This window comes from Chaetodon trifascialis, chromosome 22 (assembly GCF_039877785.1).
Source record: "Chaetodon trifascialis isolate fChaTrf1 chromosome 22, fChaTrf1.hap1, whole genome shotgun sequence".
Classification (NCBI taxonomy): Eukaryota; Metazoa; Chordata; class Actinopteri; order Chaetodontiformes; family Chaetodontidae; genus Chaetodon; species Chaetodon trifascialis.
The window spans coordinates 7,567,176-7,586,454 of NC_092077.1; the positions used below are offsets into that span (position 1 = coordinate 7,567,176).

General features: G+C 42.4%; 2 protein-coding genes and 1 non-coding gene across 3 annotated transcripts in view; all 3 read right to left on the bottom strand.

Annotated features, from left to right (window-relative positions):
• The window catches only part of syn3 (synapsin III), a 98,515-nt gene extending 96,139 nt beyond the window's left edge, over positions 1-2,376 (bottom strand). The window contains exon 1 of the mRNA XM_070991656.1: positions 2,202-2,376. The gene's annotated coding sequence lies outside the window, so the exon portion shown is untranslated. The remainder of the gene's footprint in view (positions 1-2,201) is intronic.
• Positions 2,377-7,738: 5,362 nt separating this feature from the next.
• Positions 7,739-7,810, bottom strand: trnaq-cug (transfer RNA glutamine (anticodon CUG)). The gene has a single exon. It is a non-coding gene; the product is annotated as a tRNA-Gln (tRNA).
• Positions 7,811-9,156: 1,346 nt separating this feature from the next.
• LOC139350354 (protein mono-ADP-ribosyltransferase PARP12) lies at positions 9,157-17,751 on the bottom strand. The gene is made up of 12 exons (XM_070991655.1): positions 17,392-17,751; positions 15,955-16,090; positions 15,180-15,834; positions 15,022-15,072; positions 14,805-14,931; positions 14,392-14,557; positions 12,803-12,923; positions 12,620-12,716; positions 12,443-12,521; positions 11,196-11,326; positions 10,621-10,772; positions 9,157-10,473 (listed from the first exon to the last, which is right to left on the bottom strand). Exons 1-12 carry the CDS (start codon positions 17,667-17,669, stop codon positions 9,932-9,934), a joined length of 2,535 nt encoding a protein of 844 aa, XP_070847756.1. The 5' UTR covers positions 17,670-17,751; the 3' UTR covers positions 9,157-9,931.
• Positions 17,752-19,279: the final 1,528 nt, after the last annotated feature.

Sequence of the window (19,279 nt, forward strand, 5' to 3'; positions counted from 1 at the left end):
CTCAAAACCTAATCTGAGAGTCGTGTTGTTTTCTGTACTTGCAGAATCACCCAGCAGGAATGAGAAAGTCATCCTTGAACTGTGAACCTCGACGACTGCAGTGACAGAATGTCCTCAGCGATGCCACAGTCCCAGCTCACTGCGAGTGTCTGCAGCAGCAGCAGCAGCAGCAGCAGCGACAAGCTGGTGAGGCGAGGAGTCATAGCCGAGTCACCACGCAGTGACCTCACCGCCCTTCTCACTGCAGACGCCACATTAATATCCACACACAGACAATGAGGCGGGTGGCAGAACCAAGCTCTCTTTCTCCCTATACAGACAACTCCAGAGATTAGACAGGTGCACTCAAAACAAATGTCAAGAAACCTTGAAAGCGATAATGTCTCTCAGCTGAGAGAGATACAGGGACATTTTTCATTGGTTGAGCCAAACATCCAGAGATTTCACTGGATTGAAGCTCCACAGCTCCACAGATACTCAACACGTTTGCATTCAGCACAAAAACTACAGCACTACTTATTACAATACATCATCCATTCATATCTAAGCTATGACGAACAGGTTGTTCATGAATCATTTCCATATAAACAGCATCAGCAGCGTATTGATTCAGAGCTCCATTCAGAACAAACCACCCCCACATTACTCCAACTTGTTCCTGCACCGAAGTCTCCTCCCATCACAGACTGGACACTTTTCTCCATGAAGTCTGGTGCACACCGAGAAGCACCGAACCAGCTAATTAAGAACAGAAAGGTCACTGTTATTTTGCAATTTATCATTTCACCAGGAAAAAAAGGGGGGGATCATTAGTGGCTGCAGGCAGCCTTTCATGCTGAGGAGCATCTGTTAGGAGACAAAATAGATAACTGGTTATGGAGTGCCTTGTGCCTGTCTCATGATTGCCTGATAAATATTTCATGGTGTTTCCTTCACAATATGGTGTCATTATCGTCAATATTCAGAGCTGAACTGTAACACTGCACCCATCATAGATGGAGGTAGAGTCAAATTCAGCTAACAATAAATCTGTACGCTTGAACGCAGCACTTCAAGTATGTTACATTTTTCCCTGTGGCATTAAATATCTGTCATCTGTCAATGTTATCTGTCAGTTAAAGCTCATAAAAGCCGCCAAATGTGAATGAATGTGCTCCATCAGGACTGTGTGGGTGTAGTTTGATCAGATTTGACAATATGACAATAAATAATACAATGACGTCAACAACAAGTTAGTGAACACAAAATAAGCAACAAGCTAGTGAACACAACGTTAGCAACAAGCTAGTGAACGCAATGGAGCATTTAGTGGCTAAAGCGCCATTTTTCACAGGAACTGGTGGAGAACAAAACAGAGCTACAAGGAGAGTGAAATTTATACATTATTATATTTACAAGGTTGCCACAAACACAACTCCAAATGAATGCTAATGCAAACAGTTGCGTGTTTACACATTTATCACATGGATATAAAGCAATCCATGTCATAAATGTGTAAACACGCAACTGTTTGCTAACTGTCCACTTAAAATGTGATGCAACGTCAAATTTGAGCTAATAGGTTGTTTCCAAGTGGCCCTAAAAAAACCTAGTTATTTCAGAATTAAATCAAAACAACAAGTGATCATTTAGCCTACAAACTTTTTTAATATTAAGCTGTTTGTTTAAAATACTGCATATGTGTTCTGTTAGGGCGCAGGTTGTAAAATAAGGCTGATAAATAGACTCATGCAAAGCAATTACAGCAGAGTTCAAAGGGAAATATTAGGGCTAAAAAGGCTTTCCTGCACCACTTCAAAGCAAACCGACTGTATTATCCACCGTCACCCCCGGTCACAGTCATGAAATGGATACCCCCAGCCTCCCCACCTCCCTCCCCTGGCGAAACGCTGAGCAGAGGAGTGACTGGACTGGAGGCTGCGGAGACATGGCTGAGGGAATCCCTGCACAAAGCTGCTGGAGTACATCAAGCTGTCAAGCCGCTCAAATCAGCCTGACACAGCAAAACACTGCCAAAGCACCACCTCATCCGAGGAATAGTGACAATAATGATAACAAAAAAAAAAAAAAAAGGAAAATATGAGCTTAGTAGGAAGCAGCTGATTTCAAGCACAGCCGGCAGCAGGGAGCCCACACGCGGGGGCAAACACTGGAGACAAAGCGCGGGAGTGACGCTGGGAAGAAATGCGCACATAATTTACCTGAGCTGTGGTCAGTGGTGAGCAAGTGTCGGTTGATGACTGTTCTTCTTCTTCGCCTTCTGCTTCTTCTTCTTCTTCTTCTTCTTCTTGTGATGCTTCTTCTTCTGCGCTCAGGTCCACGGTCCTCCTCAGCCTCCCAGCCAAGCCCCCCACTCTCTCTCTCTCTCTCTCTCTCTCTCTCTCTCTCTCTCTCTCTCTCTCTCTCTCTCTCTGCACAATGCATGCCGGGAACGTGAGGGGTGTAGTGGATTTATTACCGCAGTCGATCCATGAACCTCATTGGCCAACGGGGAACTGGAGGAAGCATCTGTCAGTGAAGCGAAAGGGAATAAAATGTGAAGTAAGGAAAAATGAATTAAATTTCTAAATAATGTTGTTTTATTTGCCTCTGAAATGGATCTAAAATGTCTTAAATATATGTTGTATAATTTCCTATGAAGAATATATTCTTTGTTATATTATTATAATAGACAGTGGTGTTTTTCTCATTTACATCACCGTGGTACACAACTGAAATGTTTGTCAGTAGTACTAATCAATATATTATTGGGTATTGATTATACATATTTTCACATGCCAAAAACATCTAATTGCCAGTTTACGGAAAGAAAGCCCTTTCAAAATGTTGTTTTATTGTGGCTTTAATACCATTTCCCCAAAAGTTAAGATTAGCCAATTACCACAACAATGCTGCACACTTTAGAGCATTGACAAGCAAATACATGTAGGGCTAATTCCTGTGGATCATATTAGACATAGGTGGAAAAAACATTTGATGCTATTCTGCTTTCTGATGTGCAATTTTCATTCTAATAAACAAACAAACAAACAAACAGCTACTTAACAACTAGTTCATGAACATAGTGGAGCATTTAGCAGTGGTGCACGAAGATTTTCAGTGGCCACATCTGGTCATCCCTATGAAAAATGTCTGGGGGGACAACTGGCATTTAGCCACTAAAGAATTTCCCATAGGGGTTGGTGACAAGCGCTAAAAGAAGAGTGAATGTCGGACTTACATTTATCAGGTGGGCACAAACATGGCTCCGAATGAATACTAATGTTGCTCAAATATCAATGTTGTTTGTACAGGTTTTCCTGCTGTGCCTCAAGTGGCCAATAAGTCAATGATTACTATTTTAAATGGTGCATTAAGGTGCCCTCTCGGCCCTTGCTTTCCAAAATGTCCAATAAATACCTTTTTGACAAAATAATGAATGAACAAAACACTACTGGAAAGTGAAATGATTGAGGTATTTGTCAAGCTTATCAGCAGGGGTAAATATTTGATGAGGCACTCTGGTGCAGGAGAATATGTCGACCCACAGCTGTCACTGATGTAACAGAGTGTAATAACAACATCATAAATCTCCTTTAACCCACAGTCTGCGGCCATGACGCCACTGAGTTGCTCCTGTTTGCTGAGTTTGCTGCCCTGAAAGGTTTCTTTAAACTGCAGGCTGAAACCAGTACAGTCTGTCATTTTGGTCATTCTTATGTTTTCAAATGTTTGATGTTTCATTTCAGGAGTTCATTGCGTGTCTAACTGATCATATGTCAGAGTGTATGCATAATAATTACAGTACAGAGTCTAATTATGACACTGCAGCCTCCAGTCAATGCATTAGGCAGCAGGATCATAAGCACAAAGCTGGATTAAGAAAACTTTGAATGAATTCATGATGGCTATGTGAATGAATGTACAAATCCTGTGATTGTGTTAGAGCTAATTACACTTTAATGAGAAGCTGTGGTCCAGCTTCCAGCCCTCTGGAGGCAAACAGCACATTCACACATGCTACAATAGCAACTAATTAATTCCACATTTAATGTTACACTACAGTGTAAACCTGAAGTTGGATATTTATAGAGAAGTATATGAATCTGAGCCAAGATCAGCTTTTTATAGGCATCTAATAGCTGCATCATTTCTGCTTCAAGCCTCTCTTTGGCTGTTTCATGGTGTCAGCTTAAATTCATGACATAACCAACTCTCTGCTATGAATGCATGTATCTGTAAAAACAAAAAGAGACAAGAACAGAGACACAGACTGCACCCCAAAGTGCAGTATAAATGTTGTCATCCAATCATAGCAAGACACATCTGCAAACAGTAGCTGCACAAAAATAGACACTAGAATGAGGGTGCAGCCTCAGAGGATCAGCAGTCTCTATTTCACAGCAGTAATTTAATATTAGGCCTACATTAAGGTGCCATAGTAGAAGTCGTAGGAGAAAAAATATTTAAAAGAAAAGGCAGCAAATAAGAGCAACAGCATGAAAACAAAGCCATTAAAAGAATAGACTATTGTTGTGTTCAAAATCACCCCCTGACAAAATGGTACTTGGATCCCATGTTCCCTTAATGGACTGACTTCCTGCAAGACAAAGTGTCACCATGCAGAGATGATGAAAAACAATGAATAATTAGGGATCCTACATATTCAAATATCATATTTCTATTGTTGTATTTTATTATGATTCTCTTTATCATTATTGTTGTTGTTGGTGGTGGTGGTGCTGCTGCTGCTGTTGTTGTTTTCTTTTAGGTTAGTAACCTGGCAGGCCAAATCGAGACTCATGGCAGGCCAGCTGCCCCACGTTGGGCAGCCCTGGCCTATATAGTATAGTAGTGAGCAGCTTTGAACAGGTATGAAGTTGCACAAAGTTAATTTTGCATTAATGTAATGCTGAAGTTATTTCAGACACCGTCGTGCTGCTTCACATTGGCACAGTGTTACTTTGTCTGTGAACCACTGTCTGGTTCACTGAAAAAAAAAATCTAATGCCAATCCATCAGCCAATCCTAATTGTTGAGATATTACAGTCTGAATGAAAGTAGTGTTTGGACTGACATTCCCTAGTAGACTTAAAGAAAGAGAGAAAAAAAACACCAGAAAAAGCATTGACCCTCCAAATGGCATTAACAAACCCCACATCCCAACGCAGACAAGCACAGTATGTAATCATGACTGTGAGAAAATATAAAGTTCTCAGCTCCGAAAGCTTTGGCTACTGACAGAGCAATGCCTTCCTGTTTTATACCATATTCAAATGATCAGCTCGTCATCAAGCTCTGCAGTGGCCTGATAACGAGCCGATCATTTGAATCAGGTGTTTTGGAGCAGGAAACATCTAAAACATGCAGGGCAGTGGGGCCCGACGACCAGAATTGAGAATCACTGCCGTAAAGCAATGCAGCACATTTCCCTCCTGTAGCCCAGTGTAAAATAAGTGTAAAGACTGAGATTGACATGCTGCATGAAGCCCATTTAAGGACTTATAAATGACGTCACAAGCAGCATTAAAGGGAGACAGAAAAATACAGGCATTAGGACACACCTTTTATAACTGGTTAATGAACAGGTGTGGTGCACATACAGTAGATCTGCTGAAGGGAGCTGTTGTTGAAATCACCACAAACATTTCAGAAACTCAACAAAAACTTCTCCTGCAATCAGCCAAATAAAGATCTGACTCACTTCCATTCACATCAGGGTTTTTGGCACCATAGCATTCTTCCATCAGCTTGAACAAAACCCACCATGACTCAGCAGGAACGTAAACACCGCTAACACCAGGAGGGGTACATGCAAACAAAAGGAGTCATATTTAATTCATGTGCTCATGCAATGCAGGAAATCCAGATTTTCTGATATGCTCAGGCCTGGAAGCTCTCCACAGCCGCTTCTGGAGGATCTGCTCTGTCCACCAGGAAATGACAGGCTGGGCAACACACGGCAGCCACCACGGGCACACATCAGACAGGAAGTAGCTGCTTAGGCTGGTTAATGTCAGTGGATATTTACTGTCACTGGGTGGGCTGTTGCATCCTGCAGGGCACAGCTGCATTTCCCATAGGACAGCTCCATGTTAATGGGCAGCAAACGCATAATGAAGTACGAGGGTGGAGAAATGGATGCAGTGACAGTGGCAGCCAAATCCATTTTCTCCCTGGGAATTGTCCTTTCATTATCTACTGTACCATCAGAGCTGTTTCTCTTCTCTGCACAGAAAAAAGGCTACATGTTTTGAACCACAGGAGAGTAAATATTCTCGATTAGTGCCCTTATACTTACACTAAAAAATCCTCCAGTCCTTCAGTCCTCCACCACCAACCCCCAAGTATCCACCAGTGCTTGTGAACCCTCCCATATTATACTTTATCATTAATACAAATTGTGCACAGCTCAAATAATGCATTTATTTTGAAATAGCACAAGACAGGATAAATGAAGAACATCATGGAGAATAAGCTGTTCAATTAAGCACGTATCCCACACACATAACACATTACTGTCAAATCAAAAACTTTATGGTAGCCCATGAGGTCCCTATAAAGAGAGATGTGTAAGAAACACCCACACATACTTTGAGCAATAAATTTGTCAATATAAAAACTTTGATTAGGACAGCTTTAACTCAAAATGCCTTTGGTTCAAACCAAAGATATATCTTTCAGGGAATTTCTGTTACATTCGTACTGATCAGAGCAGGACCAGGATTCGTGGTCTTGTAATTTGACAAAATGCCTGCATATAGTAAAACTCAGCCCTTCAGCATTGAACAGAGAAATGCCTTTATAACAAATTAATGTCTTCATATCCACACAGTAATATACATCATTGCATCAAGTCAGAGGCTTAATATAACCCATTGCAGATATTGTAAAAATCAGTGTTCAGCTTTAGTGTAAATAAATGCATTTTTTAGTATCTGTAAAGATTCAATGTAAAAGTCAGACAGCGTAGAAGAAATATTAGAGATAGAGATTAAATAAAATGAGACTATAAGATGAAATCTCATCTTTGCATGCAAACACATTCACACTGCAGTTTGTCAGGAAACACAAGAGGAGGTGCTTGCTTATGTATATACAGTACACACTGTGTCTGTGCGGAAGAAAGGGGGGGTGTGCATTCTAATGTCTAATGTCACAGGAAGCACCGGCAGCCATATTGATCATTTTTCATGCCCTGCCTCATTTCACTAAGAGGCCCAACCCAGAGGCTGGTAGTGTTTTCAATTCAATTACGACACAGGCAGAGAACACAGAGAAGTGCTGCCCCACCAGTAACAAGGCCACATAATATGTTTCTGTGTGCATATTTTCAATATACAACATCAACAGTGTTTGTAAATAGTAAAACAATTTGGAAAATGGTCATATTTTAGATGCAGTGGAATAGTAATGTTAGGGGTGCAATGTGTACGAACTGGCCACCTGTTGAATTCATCCTCCAAATATGTGGCAGCGTATTATCAGAGTAACAGCTAACTGCTGCAGTTAGCCGTGCAGCTAGCAGTCCTATGAACGTTAGGTCACTCTCCCTCTGATGGGGAGTGGTGGTGTTTACACTGCTAGCACAGGAGCTTTGGACCTACAGGAGGAATGGATTGTCAGGGTCAGGGTAGGGAGATGCAGCTGGGAATGCTGACTTATGATTCGAACAAAATGCAAGTCATACAACCTCCAAATGTGGTCACATAGGTCCAATCACATTGTATTGACAACTTGCTCTAGCATTTTTAAAAGCAGGTCCCACCGAGATTTGAACTCGGATCGCTGGATTCAGAGTCCAGAATGCTAACCATTACACCATGGAACCCCTACACACCTGCTTCAGGTGACACGACATCACTATTTAGCCCTGGTAGCCGTTCAGCTAGTGTCCCTATTGGCTGACTGGAGTCGGCCCTGATCAAGAGGTCAAGGCACCGCTTGAGTGTTGGCACTGGACGGCTGGGATTACGCAGTGCCGAGGGGATTTACGAGAACCAGTACTCTGACCTTAACACGGCAGGTGGGAAAAAGAGAGCCGTGAAGTGGAAGAGGAGCAAGAGAGGTCGAGCATCACCAAACCAGAGTTGGTGATTGTTGGAACAGCGGAAAGACAAACAAAGACGTTTTGGTGAACTCGATTTTGTTTCTGCCGCCGTTTTACGATGAGTTAACCTGGCAATTAAGCTTGTCTCAGTTCGTAAAAGAGAAAAACTTGAATTCACAAGGTGTGCCGCTGTATTTTTTTGTTTATTAAGGAAAACAAATGTCCTTTCTTTGCATTTGGTTAGTTTATTTTGTTTATTCCTTAGATTAAAAAGCTAAGACAGCTTGTTAAACTCACTGTTTGCATAAATCTCCCAGCTGAACCTACTGGGGACTATGCTATCGGACTACTGCCCCAAGGCACAGAGTGGTATTACGAGACAGGATGGGCAAGAGCTAGCTAGTTAGCATGCCAACTTTCATCGATATCTCTGCAATACAACATATAGATGTCACGAACATATCGTCAAAAGTGTTATTTCTTAACACTCGGTCGATGATTTTAAAACGTTTAAACTAAAATTCTTCCACACATATCGCGTATTGCATCTTTAAGCAAAAAAAAATGACGTACATCCTAACCATTTTGTGAAACAAACACAGCTAACATACACATTACAAGACCTCATTTATATAATGTAAACAAGGCTATAGAGTACTGTAACAATGAGTCCTAAAACCCACAGATGAGCTAGCACTGTTACATTTCCGGTTCCCTTGTCTGAAAGTCGACAGTTTTTTGTTTTTTTTTTATGTTTTTGCCTGAAATACGGTCATGTTTTGCTCTATGACATAAAATACATCGGGAAATACCCCACTTGTGAATTCTGAAGCTTTTAAGTGTTTTAAAATTGGTGATTGCCAACAAGTGGGTAAATGTTAAATGGTTAAAATGAAACACTGAAACTGAGCTAGTCCACAGCCTCGATGTGTTTACATTAGTGCTCTTGCAGTTTGTCCCCCCCACTGGTTGGAGAGCTATGCAGCAGCATTTCTAAATGCAATTATTACTAAATAAGATGTATTCTGTATTACTATTGAATATAATCTTTAAATGCCATTGTGATGTGTAACATTTCCTGAGTAAATTTCTGTTTCAAATGAATTTCACATGTATTCATTCATCACCCCAGTAAGTGTGTTTCCATCCACATGTTTTTATGCCCATTTTTCATTTGTGCATAAAAAAAACCTCATTGGAAACCCGGGGGGAAAAAACAAAAGTTTTGTATTGCTGTATTAAATTTGTGTTCTAATAAAAGGAAAATTTGATTGAGTGCAAAAGAAACAGATTTAGTGAATAACCATAATGTACATGATGCATATGACGTCTACAACGACTGAAAGTTTTGCTCCGATCTGATCTGTGCAGCGATTACGAGACTGCAACACTCTGTAAAATTAACGCATGAAACAAACAGAAATGTCTTAATTCTATCATGTTTTTTCAGATTATCGTTTAAATTTGACTGCTGCACTTTTAATTACATTTATACATTTATTCTCGTTGCACCTTCTTCTGCAATTTCTTAACGGCACCTGACTGGAGACCAACGCCACCATTTGTCTTGATGCATGTCTTGATGTTTGTCTTGCCTACATGCATTCTTTTGCATTTTCTTTTGCCAAATTCCTCGATATTTGTTCAAAATTTGTGCTAAATTTGGATGAAAACTTGGCTACTTTGAACTTGGCAGCTCTGTCATTGATATCTGCTGTTCACAGTAGTTTTTTTTGACAGAACTGTTTTTAGTTGTGTGATGAAGAACTTTAGTGCCATTTGGTTTTCCAGTCTAAGTGACACTGTCATGTGTCACTACACGTTAAACTTAGTAATAACATTCATTAATCACCAGAATAGCCAGAAGCTCCATCATAAACTGCCTTCACTTCGCCTCTGCCCCTAAGCAATAACACAGGAATCAGACTGTTTCTTTGCACTCTGGAGTGGTGGGGACGGTGGAGACAACCGCGTGGGCTGGAATCGGTAAGAGCTTGTGCTGGACGAGTAAGACACTGTACTGGGTTGGGGTGTGGCTACGCTGGGTTGATGAAATGATGTGACAGGTTGGTACGAGGTTGTGCGGGATGGATAAACTGATACACTGGGTTGGGGAGCTGGTCTCGGTGCCGGTACTGGTTTTGGTGCTGGTACAGATGCAGCACCACATAAGTCAAATAGCGGGTGCATGGGCTTGTACTGCAGCAGGTACTCTGGATAGATCTGGTGTTTCTCAAACACAACATAGATAGAAGGGTTCATAACGTCATCCACGCAGCTGTCAAAGAAGTTTATGTCCCCGCCATCCTTGGAAGGAGGCCTGCGGTAGTCAGAGGACCCTCTGGTGTAGTCTCCCACCAACAGCCGTGAGATGAACATGGATTTGACAACAGAGTCACCAGTGTAGTTGTGGGAGTATTTTGCATCCCGGGCAAAGTAGCTACCTGGGTTTGGACAGAGAGAGATTTAAAATTTTTGTTTTATTGTAAGACGCTCTGGCTTAAATGGAGTAAATTTTTTACTTCAACACAGCCGCGCGTCTTTTGTTATCACATCAGTAGCAGCCCAGAGTGAATCTTTCTCCTTCTCACCTTTGCCAAAAGCAGTTCCATGAGTTCCACAGATTCTCCAGTCAAAGTTGGTGTGGCAGATGACGTCCACGTATTTCGAGTCAGTGCCATGAAAAAGCCTTTTTTCTGTCACATTGCGTCCTCCATTGTTGTTTTTCATCTGAGTTTTCTGCCTTTATTTCGCAACAAGAAATCCGAAAAACTGTATTTCAGAATGCGTTCTAACATAACGTGAAGCTATGTAACTTTGCTAAACAGCAGTCGCTGTGGATGCAGGTGACTATTATGGGATACATTTGAAAAAATGAGAACAAAACAGTAGAACAAGTATAAGAATGTCACAAAGCCAGTAATGTGACTCAGTAATGTCAGCTACGCAGCAATGTCTAAACTTTTAACATTAGCTCATGTAGTGATGTAGCAGCTGAACTATTCAGCAACAATGTATTTTACTTTTCATTTATAAGAGAAAAACTATTTCCTCTTCAAGAAGTTACACTGTCTTGGTTTAGATACGATGAGAATCTAGCTAAGAAAATATGAGATGTGTGGGTGAACAGGTCCCCGGACCAAAAACGTGATAATCACATACGTACCACTGAAAGACTTCCCAAAGACCTTTGTTCTGGATCCTCTCGATTTTGACAACGTCAAAGCCTCTCATGGTTTTACAGAAAAGTGCTTCAATCTCCTTAAATTCATCCGAGGAGCGCTGGAGGGAGACTCGCTAGAAAGACAAAAAAGGAGAAAAGTAATGATTTTTCCAGTGCAACAAGGGCTAAAAACACAATTAACTTGTGATACCTGACCAGTGAACAATCAGCTGACAGTCAAGTCACCTCGCATCACTGCCTGTTTTCCAAATTTAGTGAACATATTAAGGAGAAGCCCTGGAAGGTCTTATCTTTGTCCAATCACATTGTTTTTACTTGCAAAGCATCTTATTGTCTCTTTGTTACTCACTAACTCACCAGCTGCAGCATCTCCACATGAGGGCACTGCCTCAGTCTGATCACTCCTGTCAACTGCAGCAAATGAGTGCTAGAAATTCAGGTTTGGCTTTTACCATAGCTTTATAGGTTTAAGTAACAGCTGTGAATGTTTTTGCCGGCTGGTACAGCAGGTTGTACTGGAACTGTTTTTTGGCTGTGCCCATGGATGAGGTTAGCCTGGTTTCAGGTGCTTCACATCAGTAACACGGTGTGCCCATTTTTCTCCATCCATCCATCCATCCATCCATTTTTTATATACCGTCTATCCCTTTCGGGGTTGCGGGGGGGCTGGAGCCTATCCCAGCTGTCAACGGGCGGGAGGCGGGGTACACCCTGGAGCGGTCGCCAGTCGATTGCAGGGCAACATATATACACAAACAACCAGTCACGCTCACACTCACACCTAAGGGCAATTTAAAGTCACCAGTTAACCTAATGAGCATGTTTTTGGTCTGTGGGAGGAAGCCGGAGTACCCGGAGAGAACCCACGCATGCATGGGAAGAACATTTGAGGATAAAGCCAATGATATTTACATTTTGGGTTATTATAAAAACTGTCATTTTTATCCAATGTTGCTCAACCCAGTGTGACAGCGTGGCTCAATAACAAGTTTACAATCATTTTTGGACAATAATGGAGCTCTGTGGCAGAAAGGAATAAGAATTATCAGTTCATGACAGCACACTACTCTTCTTCACCACCGCCAAGGACGCAGCCTGAGTTCATGGCGCCCTGCTAAGATATTTAATAGCATGTACATTCACACAGCTTCTAAACCTCTGCATGAACGTTAGCTGAGACAGCAGAGATGCTTATCATGCAGACTGAGGGTGGGTGTGTATAGTCATACCTTTGATCCTGTTTGAGGGATCTGTGTCTTGTCCCAGTGGTCTGGTACTGCACTGAAATTTGCTCCACCGAGAGGCCTTCTGTGGTCAGAAAACAAACAGCGGTTATGACTGATTGAGAGGTTTTTAAAGGTGGGAAACAGAAGTGGGATCAACATAGCACATCTGGGATGTCACACCTCACTCTTCTTGTTTGGACATCAGTTGCGGAGACAAACCGAGGACGTCTTCTCACAACCCTCTTAGTGTGATACTGCTTGTTTGCTTGTATCATGTCTGAGGAGACACAAAGAGGCATGACTACGATGCTGCTTTAACATTTTACTGTCAACACAGAACTCACTTGCATAATCTTTGTTTACCCTGGAAACTGAGTGAATACGTCTGTGAACCGGCTGCGAACTCCACCACATCTTTGTCATTGTCCAGAAACTTCTGCTCCAGTTTCGAGCTGTCCATGTCTGCTGGTTTGTGTCCGCCATCCTGCCACACAAGACACATATGTCTCTTCTTACCTCACAACAAATTTGACATGGTAGGTGACCAACCAGGAGCCAGCTGGAATGATATGCAAAGATATTCTTGCACAAAACTTCTATTCAGTTCATATTTGTTGTGGTGAGGAACAATGTGAGCATGCAGTCTGGTCCAGGATTAGATTTCCATCAGTTTCATGCTGTATTCACATGCTTCTCGGGAAGTCTGAAGTAATTTTTCTTGCCGGAAGTGTAAACCAAAAGATAAACTAAGAAGCTTGAAAGATGGCCAAGGCAGCTCCACTAAACATACAAACTTTCTCAACTCACTGGTCCAATATGAGCATGACAAATTCAAATTTATGCAATCTGACAACAATCTCTGCTGCTGCTAATCTCTCTCCTCGGAGATGCTGCCACACAGCCTGCGCACAGCGTGGCAGCATCTCTGCCTTTTTGAATTTTTTTTTGTGCGGATGTTGAGCCATAAATGATCAGATTAAAACTTAAATGATGTGCATGGGCAGCAGCTTAAGCAACAGAATTCAGCGAGGGGAAAAAAGACGTGTCGACTATAAACATAAAACGGATAAAACAGGATATAAAGAGTTTCAGGGTTATGTAAACACATGTAGTCGTCAGTTCAGCGCAGGTTTAGTAGACCATGAGTGGGAGAGATTAAGTGGTAAGCAGTCGAAGTGCTGCTTACCACGACGACTGTCAGAGTCCACATGGACCACAGCCAGCGTAGCTCAGGTAGCTGACGATTGCATCAGAAGGCCAGTATCGTATCAGAAATTTCACTTCAGAGCAAAGCTTCGACAGCCTCGCTTCTCTCTCATCTTGTGCAACATTTACCGGAGTGAGTTTGCTACACTGACTTGTTGTCACTACAGCCGCATTTAGGGTTGTGGCGCGGCTACGAAATGTCACTGAAATGGAGGTAAAGTGGCCATTTTTAGCCCGAGTCAGCTCCACTAGCCGGGGCATGTTGACAGTGTGCATATCTTCAATGGAACTGTTGGCTGCTGCTGCTGCTTCTGTTTTTTCATGCTACTCCACTGTTTGCTTACACACACTGCTGTCTGGTAGGAACTGTTTTAATGTTGCAACAAGGAACACTGTGTTATTTGAGAGTAATGTCCAGATAATATGTATGTACTGCATGGTTGCAATGTCAAATGTTGCAGGGGAAACTGGGACATCCCTATTTCAGCATCCTTATCATGTACCATATCTAAGATCATGAACAACAGCACATAACGCCTAATGTAATGAAAAATGATCGATTAAGATTGTATTAGCCATTGTTTGACACTGTAAACACTGCTGTTTGGCGAGCACGTTAGCAAGATGCTGTTTATGTACACATCCAAACGGTCAGTTACCAATAATGGCGTGCATTTGCAGTTGTTTTTGGGTTTAGCACAATACAGGAAATTCACCGCAAAACAAGGATGAGTCCAGTTACTCACAGGTGAAGCGTACATGTTCCACTTTCCAAACTCATCCTCCCAGTACCAGACCCACTCAGTGGTGAGGATGAAGTTTGGCTCGAGCAAGGAGTTAATGGTGGAGAGTCGTCGCACTTTGTTCGGCCCACAGGTCATCGTGTCAAAATGCACGGGTGGACTGGTATTGCTAAAGACAGCGAGACAAGTAACCATTAATTATACAATTAATCTGTTGTGTGATGCCAATATATTAGTTTGCTGACAGATCAGACCAATATTGCTGTTTTGCAAGTCCACTGATGGCGTGGATGATGTTTCAAAAGCGTTCCCAATCCTCCGAAGTAGTGGATTGGCTTTACTGTCAGCCAAAGACTGACTGAACATCTTCCCAGATCTACAGAACTACAATGCCATTCTATGTCAGTAGAGAGTACCTGTATGTGTTTTTAGGGTCACAGTAGTCCTTCTCAATCGACTCATTATCAGGCATGGCGGTCCACTGATCATCCTCACTGATCTCCCACCTGTACGGCATCTTGTCATGAGCTTTAAAGCATCGATCTGTGAACGCATCGGTCATGAAACAAGTTTAATGCCGCCAAATGAAAGTACACAAAGTAAGTAATTAATGCTGTTATAACTGCGACTCACCCCCATGGATACAGTGTCCTTTGATGAAGTACATGCATATCTCCGTTTTGTCTAAAGGAAACACACAAAAAGTGTTCTTTAAAGTGTTGTTTTGCTGGTTTCACACAGCTCTTTCACAGAATTGTTTCACTGAAAGCATTTGCAGCTGCTGTATTTACCTCTGACAGGCTTCGGCCTTGCTCTTCTGTTCTGCCCATCGTCAGTGTCGTTGACAGCAGCGAAGATGTCACTAGTGGAACGGGTTTGTTTCAGGTTCGGAGGGTAGTCCCTGTTTCCCCTGTTGCCACGGTTGCCACCTCTCCCTCTCACAGCTGTTGAAGGTTTACTCATCCACCCATCGTCGCTGCTCACGCTCATGTTGCAGTCACTGTCGTGTTCTTCTGGACAACTGTAGCCGTCACATAAGTCAGAGGCGGCAGCGGGGATTTCACTAGCGCCACAGGGTCGTTGCTGCGGCTGACCGTGGCCCAGTTTTCCTCTGTATCCTCTGTTGCCCCTGTTGCCTCTGTTACCTCTGTTGCCCCTGTTTCCACCTCGCTGTGGACGGTTACCCCTGTTGCCCCCATCGCCACTTCTGTCAGAGTACTTCAAAGCCTGTATATTTGCATAAACTGACTTCAAGGAGCGAATGAGGTCTTCAGGCACGCCTTTATCGTGCAGGATTTTCAAAGGCTGTGGAGCATTAAAATCGTGACCCCTGTCGCAGCTGCATTCACGGTTCACGAACTTCTCACAGATGTGCAGTCTCTTGCAGCCGTGACCATCCTGGCATCGGCCAAACTCCCCGTCACCATTGTTGTAATCGTAACATATCTGGTACAGGGAGAAAAAGGTGGTTACAATTAAGCAAAGCAAAAAAGCAAAGAAAAATGGTGAGAAAACAACAAACGAGGCCGCGGCGATACTGCACGACTCCTTTACGATGACACTTACAGGTGGCAGGAGCCTGTCGTCGCTCTGCAGCAGCAGCGTGCACAGCTCCGCCCTGCTCAGACTCTCCAGCCCGTGCTCTCTCAGCATCCGCAGATTGTGATCAGAGTCCAGCGCGTGGGAGAAGATGCATCCTTTCCTGTCGTCAAAGAACACAACACACAGTTCGGTCAGGACTTTTGAGCTTTACATGTACGGTTGCTCAGGTAAAAGAATAAATTGCTGCATGGTGTTTTGTAACTTATGTGATGCGTTGCTATTTTCAAAGTCATAAATGACAGACATAAATGAACTGAAACAATTGCAGTGTTTTATACTTGACTGATACCACAGTTATCTACAGTTACCTATTCAGAGGGCTAAAGGTCACCATACAGCGAGCAATATATCTGACTTGCTGTCATTGCCTGACTACTGTTGAAAGAAAGTAGAAAAGTATCTTGTCTCTAATCGTTTGTCTTTCTTCAAGCTTAAAGGAAATATCTAACATGTTGGGAAACATGCTTATTTGCTTTCTTGCATTTAGTTAAGAGAAAACTGACACCATTCCCATGTTTGTATGGCAAATATGCAGCTAGAATCAGCAGCCAGTTAGCTTAGCTTAGCATAAAGACTGAAAACAGGAGCCCACACTGCCCTGCAATGGCAGAGAGTGGCAACTACAGAAGCAGTGAATCTGAGAAAAAAATGGCTTAAAGTTTTCAGGCTGGATAACCAAAAGAGTCACTGCCATTGAACCCACACAATATCTAAAACATGCTTTTTGACTTAGTAGGGCTGTACACTGTGAGGCTTTTACACTTCTGTTTCACTGTGTCATACCTTTCTGCTGATTGGTGCGCTTTAAAGGGAAGGTAACCTTTGGATGAAGTCAAGCAATATGTTTCCCTTTTCAGCCTTTGAGCCAAGATAATTGTTAACTTCATGTTTATCATACAGACCAGCGTAAAAGTGGCATCAATCTTATCCTCTAAGCCTGCCAGAAGTGAATAGTCGAAGCACTTTTCCCAAAATGCCAGGCTATTACTCAAACAGCGTTAGTCTAACTATAAATCTGCCAAAAGAAAGACTTCAGTTGTTCGAGGTGTTGAATAAGCCTGCAAAGGAAAAAAAAAAAAAAAAGTCGTATTCACTTGAGGCTTATTTTTATGACAGAGCCGCAGGTGAATATCAACTCGCGCTTGAAGCAACAGACTTCGCCAATAGTACGTGAACGCACCACGTGTGTCACCGAAACCATCCCGTCACAGCATGCGCAACACGTAACAGCTTTAATCTCACGCAGAAAATTATGAAAATTTCAACAAAAAAGGTCCCTTTAGATAAATTTGGACAGCTCGGAGGGCTGTGAGGTCAGCCCAGCACCATGAACCTCAGACACACAGGTTACTTCACGACTCCTTTCAGGCCTCGAAATTTAAGGAAACATATTTTTTTTACCTAGTCAGAGTGAACCGACAGGATCCGCTGAAGAGGATGTTTTTACACAGGTGCAGCCACCTGCATGCTCCCTGGCACTCTTTGTCTCGGCACAGCCTCAGATTAGTCCTGGCCACCACCTTCGGCTGCCCGAAAGGACAACACGAAGTAAATTTCTCTCGGTTACAAATAATTTTCGAAACATCCGCTGAATCGCCAAAAACGAGATTAAACAGTAAATAATCAGTATCGACTGATCCTTGATTGGCGCAGATGAACTTCAGTAATTCAGTCTCCATCACTCCGACGATCTGCTTTCTTTTCCCCCACCGTCTACAATGATTGTGGCTGCTGACCTGCTCAGGGTACGGAAGTTCGGTATCTTTTCCGATGATTGGAAACCGAAACTTAACTATTTTTAGCAGGAGTTGGTGTAACGCCGCCGTTCGCCGCTTGGGGGCGACCTCGTGTTATATGACCTCATATGATTCATGTGAAGTCTGAGGAGATCTCCGTCAGCTGTGGAGAAACTGATCTTGAGCTCTCGATCCTGAACAGTAAAGACACATGAAAATATGGAAATAGTACTATGTAAATGATACATGTGAGACCATAATTAAAAATAACCTAAAATGTTCTGTTTCAGACAGAGTGAAACTGAAATGACACTGCAAACAATCAGTTGGTGTCATGCTTACTCATTCTAAGTGATTCATTCTGCCTGTGAGGACAGGCCAGCTGGTTTTGATTGTTTGACTTCTGATTGTCTGAATCTGCATTTTATGTGTCAAACACTGAAATTCAGTTCTACACATTTCCAGTTATACTCTGTCAAAATGAGCATTGCTTTGTCAAATGACCTCATTTCAGCTTCACAGGAAAGAACTAAAACAACGACAACTGTATCTTATCCCAGTTCAAAAATACTACGCGGTAAAAACAAATCCTAATTACATCCACTGTGATGAAATTCTGCAAGTCATAAAATAAAATGAAAGAACATAAAATATGCAAGTCCAATCATTTAGCAGGTCTCAGTCTGCAGCATCAGGATGAACGTTCATCATCCCTCAGCTTCACTCATCTGCATTTGCTCGTTAACTTGCAGCACATTTCCCATCAGCCTCATTGCTTCCCGTCCCCCTCTCCCTGAGGAGAATATACATGTCGGAAGTGATTTTTCCGTAATATTTTGCCTTTCTCCTCTCACACCATCTGCTGCCACTCGAAACTCTGAAGCCTTCAATCCAGATTCACTGTCAAATCGGACCCGGAGGTTCACATACAATGGGGTATTGCCATGGTCCAGTAATCTAAGATGCATACCAGGTTATCAAGGGGGTCCAGGCTGGGGACTTAAATCACATGTCAGATGCTTCCATGCTCTCCATTATTTCTCTCCATTTCTTCCTCCTCGGCCATTAAAAGACCAAATGAGGGAATGTCCCTTGAATGAACAGTGACCAGAGTGTCTGGAGAATCCCTCCCAAGGAGCACTGAAGCCGTTCCCTTCCAAACACATTTTATGTTGTTTTCTTTTTCCTTTAATCTATCACTCATCACGGGTGACGTTAGTTCATTTAGCTCTCTGCACCATCTGTGAAAGGACACTGCAGAACTGGACGAAGCTAAAGGGCCTCAGATGGTCCCTGGACCTCACACTGACAGCCTCTTTATACCTATGTGCCTTTTCTCATAACGCTTTTATAATTGAGCATTGAGTATATTTCATTTTTTTCCCTCCATGCTATACAACATGCAATAATAATTTCCTTTTATCACATGGTACTCTTTTATTAGCCTATACCTATTATTTTATAGAATTTTTGTACTACATCTCTGCAGTGGATGTCACTTGAAAGTGACCTTTTCATACTTTGGTTTGTAAACGCTAGGCTATTGACAAGTT

What these genes read in the sequence shown, in the direction of transcription:
- LOC139350354 (XM_070991655.1), bottom strand. Translation starts at nt 17,669, where the DNA reads ATGGAGACTGAATTACTGAAGTTCATCTGCGCCAATCAAGGATCAGTC. An exon ending in GACCCTAAAAACACATACAG is followed by an intron (nt 14,558 to 14,804) that starts GTACTCTCTACT and finishes CGCTGTCTTTAG; the next exon opens with CAATACCAGTCCACCCGTGC. An exon ending in GGAACATGTACGCTTCACCT is followed by an intron (nt 12,924 to 14,391) that starts GTGAGTAACTGG and finishes CTTGTGTGGCAG; the next exon opens with GATGGCGGACACAAACCAGC.